At 45.4% G+C, this 27808-nt stretch overlaps 1 protein-coding gene across 27 annotated transcripts in view; it reads left to right on the top strand.

Moving 5' to 3' along the window:
• Window positions 1-27808, top strand: part of ATG7 (autophagy related 7) — a 397386-nt gene that overhangs the window by 117030 nt on the left and 252548 nt on the right. For 12 of the 27 annotated variants that reach the window (XR_001300297.2, XM_021068378.1, XM_021068379.1 and 9 more), the window contains exons 2-4: window positions 19037-19163; window positions 19356-19528; window positions 20262-20316. Coding sequence is in view for 21 of the 27 variants with exons in the window: in XM_021068378.1 (XP_020924037.1) it covers window positions 19369-19528; window positions 20262-20316 (215 nt within the window). In the remaining 6 variants the exon portion in view is untranslated. 27 annotated transcript variants of the gene reach the window in all.

The following is a 27808-nucleotide window of genomic DNA, read 5'->3' on the forward strand; positions in this document are numbered from 1 at the left end:
GATCCGGCGTTGCCTTGAGCTGTGGTGTAGGTCGAAGACGCGGCTGGGATCCTGCGTTGCTGTGGTTGTGGTGTGGACTGGCAGTTACAGCTCCAATTTGACCCCTGGCCTGGGAACCTCCATGTGCCACGAGTGCGGCCCTAAAAGAAAGCCAAAAAATAAAAAATAAAAATACAATTAAAAAATTTGACAATTCAAAAAAATTTATTTTTAAAACTCTGTGTAGTGGAAACCAAGGGTATCTATGGCTTCCAGTTTGGGACTTCTGGGTCCTAGACTCCCTTTCCCATTGAATACTTGGATTTCCTCTATGAAACCCCTGCCCACTGTTTATATATTTCTAATGACAGAAAGATCACTACTTTCGTTAGCACCTGTTTGGTCTTCCCACAGTTCTGACTCTTTCAAAGTCTTAATTTGAACTGAAAGTGGGGTACTCAGTAATCTTAGCTCGCTATCCCTCCTTCAGGTTCTTCGGATCTCCCTTCCAGTTAATTTCCCTGCACACCTTTGAAAGCTACTAATTTGTCTTTCTCTTCCCACTTTTCTTCTGCAGGCTAAGCACATTTCATTTACTTAGCTGTAGTAAACTCCACAATGAATGAGAGTTTTGTCTTGTTTTATGTGTAGTTATATCCCCAGCATATGGAAGAGTGCCTGGCTTGTTTATGCTCAATAAATATTTGTTGAATGAGGGAATAAAACATACCTGAGTGCTTGATGCTCTGCACATTCTTGTAAGCACTGGTGAGGTAGCAGTAAAATAAGAAAGAACCATATTTTCTGGAGCCTACTTTTTGGTCATGCTGTTGGCAGTGGTAGTGGTGATTGGCAATGACTTGGTACTATCAATAACGCAGTTCTTTTAATGGGTAGTAGGTGCTTCAGATACTGATAGATGCTTTGAAAAAGAAACAGGGTAATAGGATGGAGAGTAACTGGTGGGAAGCAGAGGGAGCTATTTTGCTTATTTGTTTGTTTTGGCTTACAAAAGTTCCAGGGCCAGGGACTGAACCCATGCCACAGCTGCAGCCCAGCCACAGCAGTGACAACACTGGATCCTTAACCTGCTGTGCCACCACCAGAGAACTCTAGAGGGAGCTATTTTATTTTATTTTTATGTTTTGGACAGTTCGAGGCTTTGGGGTGAAGCTTGGATTGTGGGGTGTGGGAGATCCATTCTCTGTATGGTTTGCCTCTACCTACCGCAGATCCATCTTTCTTTTCTTTTTTCTTTTTTCTTTTTTTTTTGTCTTTTTAGGGCTGCACCCTCGGCATATGGAGGTTCCCAGACTAGGTGTCAAATTGGAGCTGTAGCCGATGGCCTACACCACAGCCACAGCAAGATTTGTTTCTGCTGAGCCACGACAGGAACTCCCCGAGGGAGCTATTTTAGAAGATAGGTGGTGGAGTTCCTGTCGTGGCTCAGCGGTAACAAACCCTACTAGTATCCATGAGGATTTGGGTTTGATCCCTGGCCTTGCTCAGTGTGTTAAGGATCCAGTGTTGCTGTGAGCTGTGGTGTAGGTCACAGACACAGCTTGGATTCCAAATTGCCATGGCTGTGGTGTAGGCCAGCGGCTGCAGCTCTGATTCAGCTCCTAGCCTGGTAGGGGTGACTTCTCTGAGGAGGTGACATTGGAGCCAATGAGCCAGTTCTTCTGAATGAAGAAAAAGCCAGATCTGTGAAGGCTCTTCTTGCCTAATTGTCCCCCATCTCCTAACTCTGCTCTAGTCTTGTTGAACTGCTTATAGGTTGTGTCTTACCTGTATCTCTTTATTCCTGCTGCTTCTGCTGCCTAGAACATCTCCCCTTCCCCTTTTGTTTTTCTGGCTAACTCTTTACCCCTTCATTTGACATGATATTGAAACCTTTTAAGAAACTAAGTACAGGACTGTTTTTTGTTTTTTGGGTTTTTTTTTTTTTTTTTTTTTTTTTTTTTTTTTTGTCTTTTCTAGGGCCTCACTCTTGGCTTATGGAGGTTCCCAGGCTAGGGGTCTAATCAGAGCTGTAGCCACCCGCCTACACCAGATCACAGCAGCTCTGAATCTGAGCTGTTTCTGTGGCCTACACCACAGCTCACAGCAACGCTGGATCCTTAACCCACGAGGCCAGGGATCAAACCTGAAACCTCATGGGTCCTAGTCACATTTGTTAACCACTGAGCCACGACGGGAACTCCATGAGTACAAGACTCTTAATTCAACTACAGGGTCCTGGCCAGTTTTTCATACTAGAGAATAAGTATAAATACTAGTTGAGCTTCTGCTGTGTGCCTGGCACTGCTCTGTAAGCTAGAAATACCAAAATGAGTGAGATACACATCCCTATTCTCAAGGAGTTAATTTTTTTTTTTTTTTTTTTTTAGTCAAGATGCTAGACAGCTGCACTGATGAAGCTATCATAGAGTTTTCTAGAGGAGTACTTATGTGCTCCTGAGTCAGACTGAGGGATCAGTAAGCTTATGTGAAGTGTTACTTTATCAAAGTCCTAAAGGATGAGCAGGGTTAGTCACGTGAAGTGGGCTGGGAGGTGGGCCCACATCACAGATATTGGGAGTGGAGTGAACATAAAGCTGTACAGTGAATGACCTGCAAGTTCATTGGAGAGTAGAGGTGTAGAAGAGGTGACTGGAAAGCCAGATCATGGAGAATCTTATGGGCAGTAGCATGTGAGGAACACAAACTTTGGAATCTTTGGAAACTGCTGAGCTAGTTTCATGACCTTGGGCAAGTTGCTTCCTTGCAAAGCTTCAGTTTCTTCATAAAAAGGGCAAACCTACCTCCTAGGGTTATGGGAAAGAATGAGATGATATGTTACCACTTGGTACTAGTACATAGCAAATAATAAACTATAGCAGTTTATTTTTTTTAATTTTTTTTATTTTTATTTTTTGGTCAGACCCCAGGCTAGGGGTCTAATTGAAACTGTAGCTGCCGGCCTACACCACAGCTACACAGGATCCCAGCTGTGTCTGTGACCTACACCACAGCTCCCGGCAACACCGGATCCTTAACCTGATGAGCAAGGCCAGGGATCGAACCTGCAACCTCATGGTTCCTAGTTGGATTCTTTAACCACTGCGCCATGATGGAAACTCCAACTACAGCAGTTTACATTGCCATGTTAAGAAGCTCTATTTGTGTGTGTGTGGGGGGGAGTTCCCATTGTGGTTTAGCATAAGGAACCTGACCAGTAGCCATAAAGACTCAGGTTTGGTCTCTGGCCTCCTTCAGTGGGTTAAGGATCTGGCATTGCTGGGAGCTTTGGTGTAGGCTGCAGATGTGGCGAGGATCCCACATTGCTGTGGCTGTGGTGTAGGCTAGCAGCTGCAGCTCTGATTCAACCCTTAACCTGGAAACTTCCATATGCCACGGGTGTGGCATTTAAAAAAAAAAAAGCAGCAGCAGCTCTATTTTGGAGTTCTCTTGGGGCTCAGTGGGTTAAGGATCCAGTGTTGCCACTGTAGCTGCTGTGGTGCAGTTTTGATCCCTGGCCCAGGTTCTGCATGCTGAGGGTGCGGCAAAAAAAAAAATAAATAAAAAAATAAAAAGGAGTTCCTGTTGTGGCACAGCAGAAACGAATCGACTAGGAACCATGAGGTTGTGGGTTCAATCCCTGGCCTTGCTCAGTGGGTTAAGGATCCGGGTTGCCGTGAGTTGTGGTGTAGGTTGAAGATACGGCTCAGATCTGATGTGGCTGTGGCTGTGGTGTAGGCCGGCAGCTATAGCTCTGATTCGACCCCTAGCCTGGGAACCTCCATATGCCATGGGTGGGGCCCTAAAAAAAAAAAAGACCCCCCCCAAAAAAAAAGAAGAAGAAGCTCTATTTTGAAAGCATGGGATGGAGGGTGGGGCCCTGAGGAGTTTTAAGCAGGGGTGTGACAGGCTGTCCTCTGTTCTAAATTACTCAGGCAACTACTCAGTGATTACACTGGACAGGGCAGGACTACGGAGAAACCAGTCAGGGCACCGTTGTCGTGGTCCAGGTGACAAGAGGGAGGCCTGAGCTTCGGCTGGGAGAGATAGAAAGGGATGTGTGATTTGAGAGGCAAACAGTGGGATTTACTGTACTGGAAACTGATTTCGTGATACAGGGAGTAGAGGGAATCAGGGTACTGGGGGTGGGGAGGAGAATGAATCCTCTGCGTGGAAGTAAGTAGTAAGTTCTTTGGTCATTGCTCCCTGGTTGGTTATCCTTGACCTCAGAGATTTTATGCGGAAGTCTGAATGGCCTCTGTCCTCCACTTTTAGCCTTGGAAATAAGGTTCACTAATGCCTTCCTCTTCTCTGTCTCCTGATCCCCTGCTTTTCTCCAGTGTAAGTGAGGCCCCATTGTGTGTTCGAGGGAGATTGAGTAGGTGCTGCTCTGTTAGCAGGTAGATGACATGCATCTCCATGGCCTTGGCAGGCTCGGGGGACAGCCTGTCTGCCTGGCGTCAGTCTCACCCCAGAATGCTCGCCTCTGGGATTTCTCACTCCCTCTTTCTGGTCACTCTCCTCTGAACTTATCCCTGTGTGTCAGCCTCTGAGTGAGTGTGGCCTGGGAAGTCCTCTTTACGCCAGGAGTCTGGCTGTGCAGAGGAGGATTCGACTCGCCTTGTAGTAACCTAAGTCTTCGCTGGGATTTGTTGTAGACACGTAATGCTCCTGAGACTAGCACCCTGTGTGACAGCCAGACTCTCAGTGCTGCCCTGTACCAGTTCTTGTCTCCCACATGGTCAGCCCTCCCCCTCTGCCTCCTACCTCACCTTCAACCTCACTAAGTTGCAGCAAACCATTGCAAACTTATCTCCAGCCGACTCTTTCACTTAGCGTTTTATTCTTACTCATTGAAAAAAATGGTATTTGTTCTAAGGCAAATTCTTTGCTTATTCTGAGATCTCATCTCCTCCTTTCCTCAGGGCCTGGTTCCTTCATTTGTCTCATTTCTTCCCTGTTTAACTGATCCCTCTCATTTAAATATTCTCTATTTACTCTCATTTTGGGAAAAAAACAAAATACCTTGCTATTAACTTCAGCTGTACCCTATCTTGTCTCCTCTTCCTGGCCACATTTCTTGGACTGCCGCCTCTCCTTCCTGAAGTCATCATTCTCTGAAATTCTACCTCTGCATCACCACCCCTCCCCAACCAAAATGAGCTCCTCAAAGGCCTCAGACCTCAGTGCTGCCAGAACCCCAGAACTTTTTTCCTTCCTTGTCTCTGTGTTCTCAGCATGTCTGACCCTGCTGATACCCCTTTCCTTGTGAAAACCACCCCTACTGTGAACTCTCTCTGTTTCCATTGTGGCCTCTTTCCCTCCATTTGTCCTTTAAATGCTAGTTTTCACCAAGGCCCTGCTTTCTGCTTGTTGCTTTTCTCATCCACAGTGTCAGCCCTCATTTACACGCCAGTGACCCCTGCTCTGGATCTGGAGTCCAGATCTTTCCTAAGGACCAGCCCTCAAACTCAACTAAGCTTGTTATCTTCTCCAGACCTGCGATACTTTCTCTCTCTCTCTCTCTTTTTTTTTTTTCTTTGGCTGTACCTGCAGCATGTGGAGGTTCCTGGGCAAGGGATTAAGCTCACAGTACAGTTGGTTATAACCTGTGGCTCCACAACTGCAGCAATGCCACATCCTAAACCCGCTGTGCCACTAGGGAACTTCCTTTTTCTCCATTCTTTACTCTTTCCCCTTCTGCAATTATTCATCCCAAACAGAGCCCTGGGAGTCATCTTGGACTTTTCCCTGTCATTGCATCCCACCCTCCCTACTTCCTGGCCCCGGCAGTCATCAGAGTTCTACTCCACAGATTCTCCCTCCTTGATGTCTCCTGACAAGTTCCGCCTCAACCCCCCCCAACCTCCTTAGTTCAGGCCCCTCTCACTTCCTGCCCTTTTTCTGCACAGCCTCTGAGCTCTTTGCCCTGCCTCAGCGGTCTGGCTGGTGGGTGCCACTCTGGTGCTGCAGTGCCCTTTCTGCAATACAGATCTTTGCTAAAATGCAAATCCACGGCTTTTCATAGAAACCTTTCATGATTTGGTGTTTGCCTAGTTTTCTGGCCTGGTTTCCAGCTACTCTGCCATGTGAACCTTTCCTTCTAGCCTTACAGAACTCTTTGTATTTTATAAAACATAGCACACAATTCCCTTTGTTCATAGATGCAAGTCATCAGCAAGTATTTATCAGACACTCGTGAGGTGCTAGGACCAAGTCAGGTGCTGGGAAAGCTGATGGAGGGAGGAAAATGAGAAATTGCCACAGTCCCTTTCTCAAAGAACTTTTGCTCCAGTAGAGCAGACTGACTTTCATCAGGATACATAAAACAACTGCGCGTGTGCTATGAGGGGGCAGTAATGTTGCACTTTGGGGGTACCTACAGGAGAATTGACCTAAGCAGGAAGTAAGGGGTCAGGGAAGCCTTTCCTTCTGTGATGGTTGAGCTGAGATTTGAAGGGAGAAGAGGAATTACAGTAGATGGTGGGCAGATGATGGACAAGAATATTCTGAGCTTGTGTAGAGGCCATGGGGTGTTTCTAGAATTGGAGACATGGAACTGAGACAGCTTCCTCCTTTTGCCTGGAGTGTCCCCACTCCCCTCCTGAAGCCTTCCTCATCCAGTGGTCCTGGCTTGGAGTGGTGCTGCCAACTACTACCACCCCTACCCCTAACCATCAAGAGGCCATTTGGAAGTGTGTGGAGCTGTTTTACTTTGTGGCATGACCACAGGGTGTTACTCCGTTTAAAAGGGTACCAGGTGCTGGACATTCTGCAATGTAGGGGGCTGGCCCCAAATAGAAAAGAATTGTCCCACCCAACCTGTCAAGTTGTGCCCTGTGGAGACTCTACTGCCAATTGTTTTAAAAATCGTGGCTCGAAGTTTTCTGTGGGGAGCACCCCTGTCTCTTCAGTCTAATCTAGCTGTCCTTCCTTCCTCCTCCCATAACACCTGTACAAACACCACACTGTACTGTGCTTGTTTTACCCATGACTTGCTATGCTGTCATTCCTGTTCTATCTTACCCTCAGAACTGTTAGCTCCGTAAAGGCAGTCTGTGGGTTTTTGCCACCAAGTCCTGAAATGTAGCATAGAGACTAATTCATCATATAAATGTTTATTGAAGAAAAACTGAAATGGAAACCCCAGTGTTTTTGGCACATGTTTTGTTGATAGTATTTGTATTTTTCTTTTGAGTGCCTCCTGTGTACCAGACACATGCATTTCCTAATTGAATCCTCTCGATAACTGCACCGCAGGTGGTATCTCAGCTTACAGATGAGGAAGCAGGCTCAAAGAAGGAAAATGACTTGCCCAGGGTTGTATGGCTGGAAATAGCAGAGGCGGGGTTTGAACTCGGGTCTCTCTGGCCTGTCTGTCTGTCATACCAACTTCAGTGTATCAGACTTCATTATTGTCCATTTGCTTTTTTTTTTTTTTTTGTCTTTTTTTGCCATTTCTTGGGCCGCTCTCGCGGCATATGGAGGTTCCCAGGCTAGGGGTCCAATTGGAGCTGTAGCCACCGGCCTATGTCAGAGCCACAGCAACGCTGGATCCGAGCCGCGTCTGCGACCTACACCACAGCTCACGGCAACGCCGGATCGTTTAACCCACTGAGCAAGGCCAGGGATCGAACCCGCAACCTCATGGTTCCTAGTCGGATTCGTTAACCACTGCGCCACGACGGGAACCCCCCATTTGCTTTTTTTGGTCTGAGATTTAAGACCCTAGATTTACGTCTGTGACAATTTTAATCTTGTTAAGTAGACTTGTCATTCCGGGATGGTCAGAATCCTTTGTTTTGAATTTCTGTTATCCATCATATTGCCTATTCCTTTCTGCTTCGTGTCATGTGTAGAATTGATAAGCAAACCTGTATTGTTATCTAAGTCACTGGTAAAAGGTGGTTATAAGAATATCTTATTCTTACTCAGTAAGAATATCTTACTGAATATATTTGTTTATATCATTTCCCTGCTGTAACAAGGTTCAGTATACACAAATGCTTGGCAAAACTGATGAATATTCATTCATATCAATAAGTAAATTGAATAGGTCCCAAGACTGAGCTAAAGACATTCCTATTGGTTCCTCAATTCATTCTTTAATCAACATCTTTTTTTTTTTTTTTGTCTTTTGTCTTTTGTTGTTGTTGTTGCTATTTCTTTGGGCCGCTCCCGCGGCATATGGAGGTTCCCAGGCTAGGGGTCGAATCGGAGCTGTAGCCTCCGGCCTACGCCAGAGCCACAGCAACGCTGGATCCGAGCCGCGTCTGCAACCTACACCACAGCTCACGGCAACGCCGGATCGTTAACCCACTGAGCAAGGGCAGGGACGAACCCGCAACCTCATGGTTCCTAGTCGGATTTGTTAACCACTGCGCCACGATGGGAACTCCTGATCAACATCTTTGAATACGGTTATTTTTATCAGTTTTAGGTCCTTCTAATTATTTTGGTGTTCAATTCCCACATTGTCATCTTGACTGCTATCTGGAGAAGGCTTGTCAGAGACCTTCTATGAGGTCCATGAATCTTATCCCCTTTGTCTGTGGTTCTTCCATAATCAAGGTAGAAATGCAGTAACTCTGTCATGACTTGTTCTTGGAAAAACCACGATGGCCTTTTGTGATTTCTCAGAGTTGCTGCATACAGTTCTGCAGGTTGCCAAGTGCACAAGATGTGACATCTGAGAGGGTTCCATTTAGATCATAGGCATCACGGGTATATTTTTGTAGTGACAACTTTCTGGCAGACAAGGGTAAAGATGTCTTGAGCTAACTTAATATATGATGACAGTTTTCTCAGAAAAGAGGGTAAAATGTCTTGAGGAAGGGGTGCACTTTTCTACTTGTACAAAGATGCCATGTGACCTAGCATGGACTATATGACACCTTTCCTGAGAGCAGATTCTCTGTACAGTGGGCTACAGAATCCAACTATATTCTCATCTTTGGAAGTCAAGTATTTTGAAAATTTGAAAAGAAGTGTTTGGCCCAGTTTTTCAACACTTCTGTCATTTTCCAGGACTCCTTAAAGATCACCGGAAATGGGAGTTCCCGTCATGGCTCAGTGGTTAACGAATCTGATTAGGAACCATGATGTTGCGGGTTTGATCCCTGGCCTTGCTCAGTGGGTTAAGGATCCGGCGTTGCTGTGGCTCTGGCGTAGGCCGGTGGCTACAGCTCCGATTAGACCCCTAGCCTGGGAACCTGCATATGCCGCAGGAGCGGCTCAAGAAATGGCAAAAAGACAAAAAAAAAAAAAAAGAAAGAAAAGATCACCAGAAATGAGGACCATACTCTATTACTCTGAAGCAAGCCTTCCTAACTCAGCCAGCTTTTAGGAAACCATCATGGATTTTAGTTGTTGTTTGACCTAGGGGTTCCTTAGTGATTCCAGATGGCTGTACAGTGCTGACACTGCTGATTGGTGGGCATAACTCAGAGGACTAAAAAATGGGCACACTGTTCTCCATCTTCCTCATATGATGTTTCTCTCTCCTGCCTGATTTTCTCAGCTCTCACTCTCAGCCACTCATAGGCTTGCCACAGCCCGCAGTGCTGGTAGCAATGCATCTGTTCTCAAACACTGAGACTGAACAAGAGAATAGGTTGTCTGTGAAGGTTGGGTTAGTGCAGCAGAAGGAAAACAGGACAGAAGAAAAACCACCCCCAGAAGTAACTATTGAGAGTGAGGGTTAGGGTTTGAAGACTGTGGAGGTGATGGCTGGTTCCCCAGTTGACCTCCCAAAGAAGTGAATAGTGTCGATCCCGTGGGGGCAGAGGAGGCTCACCAGGCTGGGGACACAACTCATCCATAAAAGCGGATACTGGCCTGCTTGTATACCTACCTCAGCATAGTCACAAAAAAGCCATTTTAGGTGACTTAGTGGCTTTGGGAGACATCCATTTGGCCCAGGGACAGCTTGACTCTAATGCAGTTTTTAAAAGGAATTGAAGCTTCTGTACCCAGCTGGCTTCCCTGTAGGAGTTCTGAGTTTTCATCTACTGGGAAAGCTAATCTTTCTAAGTTTGGAAGTTTTCTCCCTCTCCTTTTGGAAGGGAAGGCTTTTTAAACCTCCCTCTTCAGCAGCCTTCCAAATTATTTCCCAAGCTTATGAAGTTGCAGAAGCATCGTTAGCCTACAAAATGTGCATTGGCTCCAGCTGTGAGGGGGCCTTCTCCCCACCCTTGGCTGTGTCTACCCCTTCCCCCATCAGCTGCTCAGAGCCTATTCTGTTTGTCAGCGGGGCTGGGTCACGTGGTTCAGTGCTTATTTTACTGACTGCCAGAGCCCATAGCCCCGCAGCTGGGAAAATGAGAACAGAAGCTTGTGCTCCATTTTGGCCCAGAGATGGTACTTCAGGGCCAAATTGCGGTTATTCTGGCACTTCTGCTAAGTGATTGGCCCCATGTGGCCTCAGAGAAATTGAACATAGTGCTCCTAACCCCTCAGCACTTGCTGCTCTCTGGACTTCCCCTGGATGACCCATGGCAGGAGACCATGTATTTCGATTTAATTAAACCTCTGCTGTGTCTGCAATGCTCCTGTGAGGGAGGTGAGACTGAAATGAGGCCTGCTTGAGGCAGAAGACGTTTTCATGGTGAGCGTGGGGAAGGGCGACTGCATTGTCAGGCACTGGTGGCTGATGGGGAGGCAGGGTGACAGATACGGCAGCTGACTGTAAGCTGGGCACTGGAACACACATCACACACTTTCTTGTTTAGCCCTTCCCACAATCTTGAGGGTTGGGTATAATTATCCTCATCTTACAGACAAGGAAATGGAAGCACGGGGGATGGAGTTACCTGCCCTATGCTACTCAGCCAGTGAGAGGAGGAGCTGGAACTCAAAGATGGGTTTATCTAACTGGAGACTAGGTTCCCAAATACCTTAGCTGCTTTTTTTTTAGTTTTGGTTTTTTTTTTTTTTCCTTCTATTTTTAGGGCTGCGCCTGAGACATATGGAAGTTCCCAGGCTAGAGATCCAGTTGGAGCTACAGTTGCTGGCCTACACCACAGCCACAGCGACATGGGATCCAGACTTGTATGCAACCCACACCACAGCTCACAGTGAGGCCAGTGAGGCCAGCTCACAGTGTGTCCTCTTGGTTACTTCTCGGGTTTGATACTGCTGCACCACAATGGGAAACTCTTTTTTTTTTTTTTTTTCCAGATGCCTTGGCTTTTACCATCCTTTCTCTGAACCATTAAAGCCCCCTCTGCCTTCCCAAAGCAAACAGATAAAACCCCAACAGCACACGTGTGAAAAATTATAGCGAGAGGTGTTTTGGGTAGTTGAGCTGATCTGTTTCTCTCTTTTCCCCTCAAAGGTCTAGTTTCTCTAAGGACAGGTTTGTTTGCCTTTTTTTTTTTCTTTGTAGGGCCACACCCACACCTTATGGAGGTTACCAGGCTAAGGGTCAAATTGGAGTTACAGATGCCGGCCTACACCACAGCTCACAGCAGCAGTGGATCCTTAACCCACTGAGCAAGGCCAGGGATCGAACTTGCAACCTTATGATTTCTAGTCGGATTTGTTGCCACTGCACCACAACGGGAACTTCTGTTTGCTTTTTAATCTCTATGGTTGTTGCTTATTTTCTACCAGTTTTACTTCTTCTTTTCCAAAAATCCTCCCCTGGCCTTACATTTGCTGCCACCAATCCTGTCGGTTCCCCACAAGGAGAGAACTGTTGGGCAGATTCACTCCAGGAGGTGATTATGCCCCAATTTTATAAGCTGCAAAGCCCAAATACTTTCATCTTCAGCATCTTTAATAACAAAATGCTAGGAAGTTTATGGATATGGTATTTCATTTTCACCCCTTAGAACAATGAGTTTCTTTGCAACAAAGCTAGATTTAAATCAGGTCATCTCTTAACTGTTGAATGAATATAGGAAGGTTCTTTGTGGGATTGGTATAACTTGAATATAGAGTCTTCTGTTATTTTGTATTTAGGTATAACATACATAAAGAAACTGGGTCACCTTGCTGTACCGTAGAAAACTGACAGAACTCTGTAAATCAGCTATAATGGGAAAAAGTAGAAATCATTACATTAAAAAAATATACATAAAGAAAGTAAAGTGCACTAAACGTGAATATATAGCTCCTGGATTTTTACATACGTACACACCTAGTAACTAACATAACAGCTCATGGAATATAGAATATTTCCAGCTTTTCAGAGGTTTCTCATACCTCATCCCAGTCAATAGCCTCACCTCACCCTATCATTACTATTCTTCTATCACACTGACTGATTTTGCCTGCTGAATAATAGAACAGGTTGTGTTTGTGCAGGCACATCTTAGTATCTTATTTTAGAATGTTTTCAAACTTACAGAAACACCTTAAAGCAGTAACACAAGGACCTTCAGTATGCAGTTCTCCCAGAGACTGCATTCCAGTTTTATCCCAATAACTTCCTTCATAGAGCGTCAACGCACAATCATGAATTGCTCCCAGTTGTCAAGTCTTCATAAGCTCTGGAGTTGTTCCTTAGTCTTCCCTTGACTTTTAAGATTTGACACTTTTGAATATTATAAGCCAGTCCCATTCATTTTGGAGAATGTTTTTCAGTTGGATTTATCTGGTGTTTCCTCCCAATTGGACCCAGGTTATGAGTTTGTTTTTTTTTTTTTTTTTTTTTTGTCTTTTTTTGTTTTTTTTGTTGTTGTTGTTATTGTTGCTATTTCTTGGGCCGCTCCCGCGGCATATGGAGGTCCCAGGCTAGGGGTTGAATCGGAGCTGTAGCCACCGGCCTACGCCAGAGGCACAGCAACTCGGGATCCGAGCCGCGTCTGCAACCTACACCACAGCTCACGGCAACGCCGGATCGTTAACCCACTGAGCAAGGGCAGGGATCGAACCCGCAACCTCATGGTTCCTAGTCGGATTCGTTAACCACTGCGCCACGACGGGAACTCCCCCAGGTTATGAGTTTTCAGCTGAATACTGTAGATGCTGTGTTCTTTGCATTGCCTTCTGTCAGCTAGCACACATTGTCTAGCTGTGTCGACTTTGATCCCTTCATTAAAGTGGTGTCTGACAGATATTGTCACTTTAGAGTCACTTTTTCTTTTTTGTAGTTAATGGGTTTTGGGTTTTTTTTGAAGAGATACTTTGAGACTGAGTGTGGGCTTTTAACTTATATAACCGTGGAAAACCATTAAGAGAGAAGTCTTTAAGCTTCATTTATTTATTTTATTTTTTTTGCTTTTTTAGGGCCGCTCCGGTGGCATATAGAGGTTCCCAGGCTAGGGGTCTAATTGGAGCTATAGTTGCCTGCCTGTGCCACGGCCATAGCAACACAGGATCCGAGCCGTGTCTGTTATCTACACCACAGCTCATAACACCAGATCCCTAACCCGCTGAGCAAGGCCAGGAATCGAACCTGCAACCTCATCATGGTTCCTAGTCGGATTTGTTTCCACTGCGCCACGATGGGAACTCAAATTTCATTTAAATTAATTTGTGTATGCATATTTCCTATCTTCTAAGATCTTAGTTCTAAAAAAGTTTAGAGACCTTCTATGTCATATGGTGTGTCTCTGTATGTTATTCACGATTTTTTTTTTTTTTTTTAATTTCCATCTCCATCTTCCATGGTAATAAGGTGCTTGTTGTCCCAAAAGCCTGGGTTCGTTCTTTCTCTGATTTCTCTTATGGAAGTTACCCATAAAAGGTTTCCAGAATCCATCTTACTAACATTTGAGCGCCACTCTGAAGGGGACTGGGGTATATTGAGAGGAATATGAGCCAGGATCTCTGTGTGTGTGATTTACAGTCAGGTTGTTGGAGGCAATGCATCCAGGTACACAGAATTGAACAACAGTACTAATGTAGAGGTAGCCGTTGGGTAGGCAGGAGGCCAGGAGAGGAATAGAGAGTGAATGGTGGCTCTGGAAGGCCTTCTAGAGCACTCAACCTCTGTGCAGGGGCTTGAAGAGTGCCAGGCAGTCATGGGGGCAGGGGTGCCTTTCAGACAGGGCTGGGGAGGCACAACAGTGGGTATGTTAGCCAAGCAGCTGGGTGTTTCTGCAGCATTAGCTCAGAGGTGAGAAGTGGCAGGCCCCCCAGGGTGGCCCTAGAGAACTTGGGAGGCAGTAGCAGGGCTCCAGGAGAAAGTATGAAGGAAACTGCTAGGGGTGTGGTCACGGACCTGCCCAGGATGTGGAATGCTGGGGTGTTTCCTGCTTGTGATGAGCCTCAGGAAATACCGAATGAGCTTGATTTTGGCTTAATGATGCTGTCACATGTGGGAGAGTGTTGTGTGGAGACTGCATTTACCAGTCCATAAAAATGTTTGTGTAGGAGTTCCCACGGTGGGTTAATGATCTGGCTTGTGTCTTTGGCGGTGCTGGTTTAATCCCTGGCCTGGTGCACAGCTGTGGTATAGGTTTCAGCTGTGCTCAGATTCCAGCCCTGGCCTAGGAACTTCCAAATGCCTCAGGTATGGCCAGAAAAGAAAAAGAAAAGCCAAATCCTGTGTGCAGCATCGTAAGGTGCACATCACAGACAGCAAATGTGACCTCAGAACCTGGTCTTGCAATCTGCCTCACCCTCAGCAGCCCTTGAAGATCTCTGCTGCCCTCTGAAAAGATTCTGCCAAAAATGTTAGCCTCCCCAAAACCCAAATGCATTATTGGCATCTTTAAAAAAATAAAAACAACAGTTTGGAAGATCATCTGGTCCAAGGTCAGCAAACAACAGCCTGGGAGGTACACCCTGCCCAAGGCCTCTTTTTGTGTAGTCTATGAGCTGAGAATGTTTTGGAGGGGTGTTTTTTTTTTTTTTTTTTTTTTAAACATTTATCAAAAGTTATGAAAATAAAGAAGACGAAAATATGACAAACTGTTTTTGGTCTGCAGTATCTGAAATATTTACTCCTTGGCCCTTTTCAGAAAAAGCTGGCTAACCCCGTTCTCATTTGACTGTCCGATACTATAATATTTTGTGCATTGTTACTTGGCAAATGATCAACTAACGTGTTTGAACACTTCCACTAATGGAAAATTCATCATCTCTATGGTCGGTCTACTTCCTATTTAGACAATTCAGGCTATTAGTAATTTTTCAACTCTGCTAAAATCTTGTCTCACTATAGCATCCATCCATTGGCCTTTTTGGGAGAAGAAAGCTATTATTTCATGTCAACATTTACTGAGGTCGTCATCTATTCTAGGCACTTGCTAAGTGCTGAAGAAAGATGAACAACACAAACTTCTTGCATTATGGTTTCCCAGGAAGGCAGTATTTCTTAGAAACAAGGCAGTTGAGCTGGTCATCTTTTTTAAAAAATTAATTAATTAATTTTATTTTTTTGGCCGCTCCGGGGCATATGGAGCTCCCAGGGCCAGGGATCATATCTGAGCTGCAGTTGTGACATACGCTGGAACTTTAACCGCCTGCACTGGGCAGGGGATAGAACTGCATCCCAGGGCTTCAGAGACACTGCTGATCCCATTGTGCCACAGCAGGAACTCCTGAGCTGGTCATCCTATATCTCATTTCTTCTCTTCTTGCCATTGGGTTAGGGCTTTTTTCTTTAATTATTTTACATATTTCTGTGTGATTATTTCTGAATTTTGCCTCCCAGTACAAAATTCAAAAGACAGAAAGGCCATACAGTGAAGTAAATTTCTCCGCACTCCATCTCTTGACCCCAGAGCTTCTCTCCTGGGAAACAGCCACTATGACACATTTCCTTTGGGGATTTGATGTTGAAGAGTAGCACTGATACCAGGGTTAGGTCCATTTGGACAGGAGCTTTTGGTAAGTACCATACAGTGCCATTTTTGTGAGCTCTTGTTTAAGTTGGTGAGTGTGACTTGGTTTTAGTTCCATGAAAGCCTGAAATTTACCTGTTTTGGTGGTAGATGTAGCCCCAGAGGGGTCCCATTGCTTAACACCCACCTGCTATTTCAGTGAAATTTTAACTGGATATTTTGGTTACCATTGGGTTTCCTCTCCTGCTGGCATTCTTGTTCATTACAATGTTGAATCTTTGTTAAAGCCTTTCCTCTTTCATTGGAAGTGACACAATCCCATCTTGTGCAACTTTCAGGTTTCACACCCTGAATATCCTGTTGAAGTGTGATAGAAATAAACTTTTAGCTGTTTTTTTTTTGTTTTTGTTTTTGTTTTTTTTTTAAAGGGCCGCATTCTCTGCATATGGAAGGTCCCAGGCTAGGGGTCACATCAAAGCTGCAGCTGCTGGCCTACACCACAACCACAGCAAGCTCCCTCTTTTAGCTTTCAAAGCTAAGCAGAAGCCTTGGGTCTCGCCTGTGCTGTTCAGGATTAGCTGGGCAAACCTTACTTTTCAGGACACAGGTAATTTGTAGCTAGGTTAGTTACGCATGAATAACTCTGCACCTAGGACTCACTTTTCTTCCTTCAGAATTCCCTCTGATAATTACTCCTTAAGTCTTCCCTTCTAGTTTAAGGAAGATGGCAATGTGACAGAGAAGTACAGGTTGCTAAGTGATACCTTTATATGAATATTCTGTTTAGATGTTTCCAGCAAATTCCTAATCACTTGCTGCTGTTGCTTAAGAACTTTCTGCTGCCTTAGACTCTCAGACAGCAGTTTAGCAACTGGACACCAACCACATCCTCTTGTGAAATTGGCTCTTGGGCTCTGTTGAGAGTTTGAGAAAGACTAAGTATGTCAGAAGATGAAGGATGGGCCTCTTATGCAAATTACTTTCTTAGCGTGCCTGTCCATTCTCTTCTGTAGCCCCCCCTTCCTTGAGTCACTTTTTCCTAGCTGCTGAAGTGCTGTATGGAATAGAATTTTCTCTTTTGTCTCTGGAGCTGGTAAAATTCCATCCTGGTGATCTTAGCAGGTCATCATGGTGTGGTATAAGTTATCGCTGACTTTAAGAATAAGTCATGGGGAGTTATGGGGAGTTCCCATTGTGGCTCGGCAGGTTAAGATCCCAGCATAGTGTCCAGGGGGTTGTGGGTTCTATCTCTGGCCTCGCTCAGTGGGTTAAGGATTTGGCATTGCCACAAGCTGCGGCTTGGATCCCATGTTGCCGTGGCTGTGGCTGTGGCTGTGTCTGTGGTGTAGGCCAGCAGCTGCAGCTCTGATTTGACCCCTAGTCTGGGACTTCCATATGCTGCAGGTATGGCCATAATAAGAAAAAAAGAATAAGTTATGGGTGAGTGAAGTGTATAGGGACCTGATGATCGATCCACAGAGGATGTAAGATGAAATCTGTTTGTATTGCTGTCTGCTACTGTGGTGATTCTTACCTCTCAGAACCTCAGTTTTTTCCTCTGCACAATTGGAATTGTCACTTCTAAGGACTTTGGGGAGGAGTAGATTCAGGTGGCAGGGCCTGGTTCTGGCCAGCACTCAGTAACTGCTACTTTCATCTCATGCCAGAGGACTGTTCAAGGTTGAGCCTGTAGCATTTAGCGAATTATTGGATGTGAGAGAGAAAAATTGCGGATAACTTGGAGTTTTCTTTGTGGATATATGGTGGTGCAATTAAGTAAACTAGGACATAGGAGAAAATGGGTAGAATTTTAGTGAAAGGTATGTTCAGTTTTGAATTTGTCAAACTTGAAATATCTGTGAGAAATTCAAGTCCTGGCTTTGGAAGACACACAGGTGGTTGGAGGCTAGCACTAGAAGTACAGTCCTGGAATTCATTGGCTTATAGATGGAAATGGATATAGAAAATGAAAAATTTTGTTTTGTGGAAAGCCTGTAGACTAAGGATTGGGCTGAGCATGGAAACATTCAAAAACCAACAGAAGGAACATGTTAGCTGTGTTGAGAAAAAGAGAAAGGAGCGAGCGGTTGGAGGCCTGGAGAACTAAGCAGGAGGCTGTTAGGGGGGTTCTAGACTGGCATTTCTCAAAGTTTGTGGGCCCCAGCTTACCTTTGTGAGGGTCTCTTTCTCCAATGCTGCTGAAGCCACAGTGCATAGGATCTACAAACTTTGTGGGGCCTGTGAGTATAGGAATGACCTGAGCAAAGGTGAACATTCTGAGAGTGCAAAGTTATAAAGAACCTTTTGAACAAAAGGCAGAAATTATTTAAAAATGACACAAGGATGCATTTCAGTATGTTTGACATAATTTAGAGGTGGGAGCTTCAAAAGTAAGAGTGTCTGAAGGCTTCAAAATGGCGCCAAACTTGAATCCAAATCACCTGGGGCACTAGGCCTGGCCACCCTCACCATCCTTTCTCTCGCATACCCCAGCATGAGGAGCCCACACATCTTCTTTTTTAAATAAGTCCTCCAGGTGGCGAGAGTTTGAAAACACGGGGTCAAGCACTGTCTGATACACGACACCACAAATCTACACTGAGGCAGTGCAGGGTTTTAAGGTCACCTTCACAGAGCCTTCCGCCCTGCTCTGCCCCACACTCAGCTCCTCTTTCTTGATTTTCAGCACGTTTATGTATTACTAACTTTGCACTGTACCATATTGTTCTATCAGACCAAGGCTCCCTGTCTCCAATGCTAATATCTAACAAGTTTAGAAAAGTGAAACATATTTAATGATCTTGGCACAAAACTCACATGAAACCTCTCTGAATAGATGCGACTTGTCTCTTTAAATTTATCTCACGAGTATGCCCGTTCATATGCTCTACTGCAGAAATAGTCATCTGGGGGCAGTTGGACAGGATGGAAAGTGAAGCGACTTCATCAGCTCACGCTTCTTGGAAGTGCCAGCTCCCTCCTGTGTGGTCTTTTCCCCCTAGGGTCTTGGTACCCCTGAGAGTGTGCAGGGGGTATGGGGATTACGGTATACACATGCCTGATCACCGGGATGGACATGTTTATTTGAAGATTTGAGGGGAGCAATGGAATATTAAAATGCATATGGTAGAGTCAAGTGCAGATTTTCTGCATTTGAAAGGTAAAAGGTGAGATTTCAAAGAAATCGTGGTTCTGTGATTGAGGGGGGGAAGTCTTCATCCTTCTCCGCTGGGGTGCTCAGGTGCTGCCTCCCTCGGAACCCTGACAGTTTGCATTGCTATGTTGCTAACCAACTGGACTTGGGTTTTTTGCTTGTAAAGTTCTCTAGGGTCACATGGGATGGCGGCAACATCTGAGACTGTGACTGTGTCGGAGGACTTGCACTAGTGTGCCCGTCAGACTGGCTTGTACAAGAAAGGAAGAGGCGTGGAGGCGAAGGCTGGGAAGGTCAGTTGTGTCATGAGGAGGCTGCATTTGACAAAATAGCCAGACGCCTCCGCTTCACTCCCAAGGTTGTGTCTTCAGGTGGCCCCTCTGGTTCTCATTACCTTTCGTTTGTCTGTTCTGATTAAGCATACCCGCACATGTCCTTTTTCACCATGTTTTGTGCAATGTGGCTGTGTTCTGTTTTATTTTTAGCAGGCAATAAATAATGGCAGCAGCTATGGGGGATCCTGCACTCTGCAAGTTGCAGTTTGCCCCCTTCAGCAGCGCCTTGGATGTGGGATTCTGGCATGAGTTGACCCAGAAGAAGCTGAATGAGTATCGGCTGGATGAAGCTCCCAAGAACATTAAGGGTTATTATTACAATGGTAGGCGATGGGGAACTCCATCTTCCATCATCTTCTGTTACCTTCTCTGCCCAGGTTGGGGTCAGCTTTCCTCTAGAAAGGATATCCTTAACTTTTATAATTAATGCTGTTGACTAGTTTCTATTTTTCTTCCTGACTTTTGACCCAAGTTCACTTTCACATCTTTCTTTTCTCTTATTGGGAAAAGAAAAGGAGAACCCAATTTATTAATCTAAAAAATTAATACTGGAGTTCCTGTTGCGGCACAGGGAAATTAATCTGACTATGAACCATGAGGTTGCGGGTTTGATCCCTGGCCTCGCTGAGTGGTTAAGGATCCGGCTGTTGTGTAGGTTGCAGATGCGGCTTGGACCCTGTGTTGCTGTGGCTGTGATGTAGGCCTGCAGCTACAGCTCCAATTTAACCCCTGACCTGGGAACCTTTATATATCCCTTGGGTACAGCCCTAAAAGCAAAAAAAAAAAAGAAAGATTTAATACTGATTACTTGCTAATGCTGGGGGAGAGAATTGGAAATCTTTTTTCCAGTGAACCTTTTTTTTTTTATATTCTTGGCAAATTCCTTGACATCACAAAAGCTGTCCTCTTCTGCTAAGTCCCTGTTTTATTTGGATAACCAGGAATTGGATGGGGCACTTTGGGCTCAACAAAAACAACAAAACTATTCACACACATCTTTATTATAACTGCTACTTTTATTGCCTTACAACTGAACATGATTCTCCTTCTGTCCAGGTGATTCCGCTGGGCTGCCAGCTCGTTTAACCTTGGAGTTCAGTGCTTTTGACATGTGAGTATTATTTTGCTCAAAATCTAAAATAAAGAACACTTTTTGTTTTTTGCATTCATAACTTTCATTGTAGGTGGACCACAGGGGAATTGTGGAAACTTCTGTCCTGTCCTGATTGTCTGGCATCTCCTGTGGCACAGACAAAGCGAGATGCTTAGGATTATCTGGTTCACTTTTTTCAGCAGAAATTGCAGAGCCTGTTAGGTGCCAAGTACATTGGATCTATTGAGTTTAGATTACATTCCTCCTGGCTCTTATTATAGTTAATATTTGAGATTCTTTATTGTTACCCTTGACTTACTCCTTTAGTTGCTTATCCATAGGCATCGATGAACATTTATCAGGCAACTTCCGTATACAAGTCACTGTGCAAGGCATTGTAGAGATATACGAAGAAACATGACATACGCCCTCAAAGAGTTTTTTGGTTTTGTTTTGTTTTTGTTTTTTTTTTAATCTAATCGGAGGCCATGGGGAGTTGCTAGAGAGAAGAGAGACATTTATTGACTTAATTAGCTGAGTATTTTCCACACATAATCCTTTTGACCTGCCAGGTGTGCTTTTTCTCTCTTTTACAGATAGGAAACCATGAGTTAAAAGGTAGAATGACATCCCCAAGGTCACATGGGGCTAAATTTAGGAGGCGAGAGTGAGAGAATGGTAAATTGTATTTCTGAGGTTGCAGTCTGAGAAGCTGGGGGCTTTTGTTGTCTTTAGAGCAACTGAGAAGCCAGGAGAGGGATGCACTTTGGGGAGAAGGTAAGTTTGGTTAGAACATGTTGAGTTTGAAATGACAGCAGTGGAGATGACCAGGAGGCACTGGTGTCCATGAGGGAGGGTTGTCCATGAAGAGGAGAGCCTGAGGGTATAAGAGAGGGAGAGACTCAGGCCCAAGGTGAAAAAAGGACCAGAACAGTGATGGGACCTGATGGGGGCAGGGAGACACAACTCTGCAGAGACTCGTCAGAGAAGAACCAGAAAAGAGTTTCAGAAACCAAAGAAGGAGATGTTTTTAGGAGGGCAAGAGAGGGTCAGTAACGTTAGAAGCAGAAAGGTCAGAGTTCAATGTTAAAGTCCCTGGAATTATTGATTGGGTTGTTCGAAAAACTATATTCTTCACAAAAGTGGAGCACAAACCAGGTCAAGAGGCTTTACAATAACCAGAAATTGGAGGGTTCAAGGCTACAGGGAGGGAGGGCAACTTTTTCTGCTCTCTCCTTTGTTAGCCCTTTCAGGGTGAGGGGTCTGGAGAAAGCCAAGAGGGGTTTGTAAGGGCTGCCTGGCTCTGGAAAGTGGTAGTAGTCAAAGGTTACGGTATTTCAAATAAAGTCTCTGTAGAATTAAAAAAAAAAAAAATCTCTCCAGAAGTCAACGTATTTTATTTATCTTTTGCAATCAAATTGTGAAATTGAATTGCATAACATCAGTCAAAAATGATGTTAGTTTTTATATCTTTAAAAGGTATGTGTTGGCATTTCTTATTCCCTTTAGGGCGCTCTTGTGCCATAATAAATTCCTCGTGATTGCTGTCAAAACAAATGAAGTCCTAGTTATCTCTCTTCTGTGTTGGCAAAGGCTAACCTACTTCTGGAGCAATTACAAGATAATGAGGAAAATACATTCAATGTACAGCCTTAAATTATCTGGATCCAGTAAATGGGGGAATATCAGCACTGGAATTTTAGCATAATCTGAGTCCAGCATTCTTTGCAAGCTAGCCTCCCTCCTGTCTGCTCCTGACACTAGACCAAAGTTAGTACTTTTTGAGTTTCAGTAGTTTTATTCTTTGGCACAATTAATTATAGAAGAAGGCAGTTCACAGAAGTTACATTTGATCTGGTTGCAAAATCCAAGCATCTTAAGCCTTAGCAATCCAGAAGTTTTAGTTGAAGGAGATAAGAAAATCTATGATCCTGTAGCTGTGGCTTTCGCACCAACTGCCCTATTTTCCTGGTCACGGTTTTTCATTTTGCTGTTGCGTACTCACAGTGTGTGAGGGGAGATGAGCAATAAGACATGTGGGGAGTTTCCACTGTGGCTCAGTGGGTTATGAACCCAACTAGTATCCATGAAGATGCACTTTCGATCCCTGGCCTCGCTCACTGGCTTAAAGGATCCAGTGTTGTGATGAGCTGTGGTGTAGGTCACAGACGTGGCTTGGATCTGGTGTTACTGTGGCTGTTGCATAGGCCAGTGGCTGCAGCTACGATTTGACCCCTAGCCTGGGAACTTCCATGTGCCACAGGTGTGGCCCTAAAAAGCAAAAACAAAAAAACAAACCAAAAAAACCCCTGTGTCTGCAGCCAGATAATTATTATCTGGAATAAGTTCATTTTTTCAGGTTCAGTTTCCTCTTCTCTCTCAGCTTCTAATGTTCTTCCTATTTTTAAAAGTTCGTGATTCAGAGTGCCTTTTTCTTAGGATGGTTAGGGCTGTAGCCTGAACATTTGTGTCCTTGAAAAGCTCATTTGTTGAAAACACAGTGCCCAAGGTCATCTCATTAGAAGGTAGGGCTTTGGGAGGAGCCAAGAGCCTGCAGGAGAGCCCTCATCAGTGGGATTAGTGCCCTTATAACAGAGGCCCTGGAGGGCCAGGTCGCCCCTTCCACCCTGTGAAGACACAGCTGGAGGTGGGCTGTCTGCAACCGGAAGGGGGCCTTCACCAGAACCCAACCCCGCTGGCCCCTTGATCTTGGACTTCTAGCTTTCTGAGCTGTGAGAAATAAATATGTGTTGTTTAGCAGCCACTCAGTCTGTGGTGGTGCCTTAGCCAGGGTGGACTAAGACAGTTGGGCAGTTTAATGAAAGCACTTGGAGCACCTCAGGAGAAACGAGGCCTTTGTATTTAGGTTATTTTCATTCTTACTGTTCTCTCTTTGCCTTTATTGTGGAACATCTGCATGGGTTTGTAGGGAAAATCTTTATGAATTTGTTCATCAAACACCAAATGCTTCTTAAGTGCAGGATGTGTAGATGTTAGGAATACAAAGACTTAGGAAAAAGGGTGCTCTGAAGGAGTTCTGGGTGGAGGTAAGAGACAAGTATTGGCATTACAATGCATGGGGTGCTGGAAGAAGTGTGGCGAGGTAATGGTTATTTCAGGCACACTTACGGATTGCTTCCTCTGTGTCTTGATGATAGAATGTGCTGGGCACTGGGCAAACAGAAGACTAAGGTACAGTCGTAGAGCTAACAGCCTAGTGTGCATGTATAGCTGCGAAATAAAGCTCAACTTTGCACAGCATCAGAGAAATCCCCTTTCCTCTGAGTCTTGGATGCCTGCTGGATCTCTGCCAGCAATTAGCACCACAGCATCCTGTTCTCTGCATTGTATCCGGTGCATCATCAGTCAAGTTGCATTTTGTCAGTCACCAACTGTCTTGCCCTGGAAGGGGCTATCTTAGGGTGGGGTGTACTGCTGAGCTGACTGCAAAATGTAATGGCCTAGACACAGAGAGAGTCTGTTTCTTGACCACTTAATTGTCCAGGGCAGGAGTCCAGTCTCCTTCCCTCTTATGGCGCCACCATCCTGGATGGTTTGCCTTTATGTGCTACTGAAAACTGAATTGTCACCTTCGGGTAGCAAGAACTAGAAGGCAGAAGAGAACCAGAGTGAAAATAGGGAGAGATATACCCACTTTCTTAAAGGTTCCTCCCTGCTGGGGCCATGCATCACCCTGCTCAGATTCCATCAGGGAGAGCTCAAGGCCTCACCTTTCTTTCAGGAAAGACTGGGAGATGAGGTGTTGAGCTACAAGCATCAGAAGATTATTTATTTGAAAGTTCTACGTAGCTTGGGGGATTAAGGATCCATTGTTGCCGTATCTGTGGTGCATGTTGCAACTATAGTGTGGGTTCAATTCCCCGGCCAGGGAACTTCCAGGTGCTACAGGTGTGGCCAAAAATAAAGTAAAAGGAATTATTTGTTTAAGAAGAGAAAAATAGGAGTTCTCGATGTGGCACAGTGGGTTAAGAATCCAACTGCAGGAATTCCTGTCGTGGCTCAGTGGAAACGAATCTGACTAGGACCCATGAGGTTGCGAGTTTGATCCCTGGCCTTACTCAGTGGGTTAAGGAACTGGCATTTCCATGAGCTGTGGTGTAGGTCACAGACTTGGCTCAGATCCCGTGTTGCTATGGCTATAACAAAGGCTGGCAGCTGTAGCTCCAACTCAACTCCTAGCCTGGGAACCATATTCCTAAAAAGCAAAAAAAAAAAAGAATCCTACCGCAGCAGCTTGGGTCACAGTGGAGGCTTGAGTTTGATCCCCTGCCTAGTTCAATGGGTTAAAGGATCCAGCGTTGCTGCAGCTATGGCAGGTTGCAGCTATGGCTCAGATTCAGTTGCTGGCCTGGGAACTTCCATATGCCTCAGGTGCAGCCATTTAAAAAAAAAAAAAAATTCTGGGAGTTCTCATCCTGGCTCAGCGGAGACGAATCTGACTAGCATCCATGAGGACACAGGTTCGATCCCTGACCTTGCTCAGTGGGTTAAGGATCTGGCACTGCTGTGAGCTGTGGTGTAGGCCGCAGACGCAGCTTGGATCCTGTGTGGCTGTGTTTGTGGCGTAGGCCTGCAGCTTCAGCTCCAGTTCTGGGAACTTCCATATGCCATGGGTATGGCTCTAAAAAGACAACAACAATAATAAAACCCTTTGTTTTGAGAAAGATTTACCTATTTAATCATAAGAAATGTTCTTCTTGGAGCTCCCTTTGTGGCTCAGTGAACTCAGCTGTGATCCATGAGGATGTGGGTTTGATTCCTGGCCTCACTCAGTGGGTTAAAGATTTGGTGTTGCTGTGGCTGTGGTGTAGGCCAGTGGCTAAAGCTCCAAGTCAGCCCCTAGCCTGGGAACCTCCATATGCTGTGGGTGTGGCCCTTAAAAAGACTGTACCTACAGCATGTGGAAGTTCCTGAGCTAGGGGTCGAATCTGCAACACCAGATCTGAGCCTCGTCTGTAACCTACACCAGAGTTTGCGGCAACGCCAGATCCTTATCCCACTGAGCGAGGCAGGATTTGAACTCAAGTCCTCACAGAGACAACATTGGGTCCTTAACTTGCTGAGCCACAATGGGAACACTTTCTTTTCTAAGCCTCAAGTTGGACTTAAGAAAAATGGAAGGCCTAACCCTGCCCTCAATAACTTAAACAGTAGCTTAAACAATAACTTAAAGAAGTCTTGTTTGCAAAGTCACCTGTGCAGGGCACAGGCCCTTATTCTCTGCTGTCTTGCTAGTACCTAACTCAGTCTGACTGGTACTAGTTGCTCGGATAGTTGTTAGAGTCAATTACAAGCAGTCTACGGGCCTGGCTGGCAAAATGGCATGTGGTGTGGTTGGTGGAAAGATGGCAGTGGACTCTGTTAGCAGCTGGGATAAACACATACTCCCAGAGATTGCTGCAGAAAGCAGGAGATAATGCATTGTGCCCCTGACTGAGTGGGACACATTAGATTCCCGAAGTTCCCCTCGGGCATGCAGTGCTCTGCAGTCTTAGCAAAGATTTCTCGGGGTGTAAAAACTCACCTCTGTCCTGGGGGATTTATTCCATCCCGGCCATCTCCACTGCCTGTGCTCTGACCACATGCCTGCCTTTGGCCGGGAGATTACAAAATAGCCGTGGTGCGTTCCTGAGTAATCACAGCGAGACTGGGAAGAGCGAAGGCCAGGTGTCGGAGGTCACATCCCTAAGGAAGCCCGGGCTTCAGGCCTTTGTGGGCTGCGCTCTTCACCAGGTAAGTGTGTACATCTTTTAGAGTTCACGCTTGGCTTTGGAGTATGAGGAAGGTTTCTAATTCTGGTTGTTTTTTATTTTATGGCCACACCCTTGGCATATGGAAATTCCTCAGTCAGGGACTGATTCTGAGCCATGGCTGCAACTTATGCTGCAGCTGCAGCAACGCCAGGTCTTTTAACCCACTGTACTGGGCCAGGGATTGAATGCACACCTCCAAGGTTACCCAAGCTGCTGCAGTCAAATTCTTAACCCACTGCACCATGGTGGGAACTCCTAATTCTAGTTTTTTAAAATAGCGTAATTGAGATATATTTTACATACCATAACATTGTCCTGTTTAAAATGGACATTTCAGCAGTTTTTAGCATATTCATGAGGTTGAGTGACCACCACCACTATATTCAGAACATTTTCATCACCCCAAAGAGAAGCCCAGTACCCGTTACCCCTCACTCTCCACTCCTCCCCTCCCCCTTTCTCCAGCACTAGGCCACCCCCAGTCTACTTTCTGTCTCTGTGGGTTTGGCTTTTCTAGAGCCAAATGTAAATGGAGTCATAGGAGACTAAACTTGTTAATGTCCAGGCCCAGGATTTGGACTAAATTCTCTTGTTTCCATGTCTAGGGCTCTTTCCAGCCCTCATCTGAGCCACCTCTTTGTGGAACGAGTGGAACTTGAACCCTTGAGAAACTACTAGAATGGTTTCCCTCTCATTATCACTTTCTAAGTTCTTTTTCCTGGCCACCTCCCCTGGTAGGATTTTAGTCATGAAAAATGCTTCTCCTTTGAAGTGCAGCTTGTCCTCATTTATTAACTCATGGGGTGGAGAGGGGGGTTGATGTCCTAGAAGTGTAGCCATCCTGGCAGCCCCTTGAGTCCTTGTGCTGTGGTTTCCTCTGCACCTAGAGCAAGCCTTTGGCATGGCTTTTGCACACCTGGGACATTTGGATGCTAGGAGGGAGGGTACCGAACTGGATCATAGCATCCTTCCTTCCATCTTGGCAGTCATCTCATAAAGCCAGGGTGAATGTACGGGGCCTAGTTTACCAACTGCTCTGCTTCCTTCTCCCCCCTGGGCTTAATCTTGTCCCTTTGTGATTTCTTTTTCTCTTTAAGACTGTCCTTCATGTCCTCCTCACCTAGATGAAGAGTGCTTTTATTGGAGTTGAGTGGGGCCAAACAACCCAGGGTTTACTGACTCATCAGCTCCCGAAGGAAGGCTCTGTTTGGCCTTTGCAAGTTGCTTCTCTCCCAGGACTTGGCATTTGAGCCATACAGAGGGCACCCCACCGCCTCTTGCACCCATTGCATCCCTCCACCCTTGTTCTAGGTTTAGATCTCTCCTTGCAGCCCCCAAACCCAATTTTACTCAGGCTCCAAAGGGAGAAACGCTGCGTCTTTTAAACCATACAGCTACCATCTGTGTCATCAGTAAAAATGCAGACTCTGCAGCAGTTGTAACCACAGCATTCAGCTACTAATGAAATGAGTACTGTTTTCATTTAGCACCTGGAAACTCTGAGACACAGGTTAATCATTTCAGACAAGACCAGACTTTGCCACATCTGAGTTTGTGTTCAGGATCATCTCATCCTTCTCTCCTGACCATGGTCACTCTGAGGCCTTCAGGGACAGTGCAGAATGTGACCCACATGTGGTATGACAGACTGATAGGTGGCCCAGGTGCAGCACATCACTTGGCATGGATCAGATGCCCCTTGGCCTTGTGCAGAGCCTGTTTGTGCCGGGTGAGGT

The sequence above is a fragment of the Sus scrofa genome, chromosome 13 (assembly GCF_000003025.6).
Source record: "Sus scrofa isolate TJ Tabasco breed Duroc chromosome 13, Sscrofa11.1, whole genome shotgun sequence".
NCBI lineage: Eukaryota > Metazoa > Chordata > Mammalia > Artiodactyla > Suidae > Sus > Sus scrofa.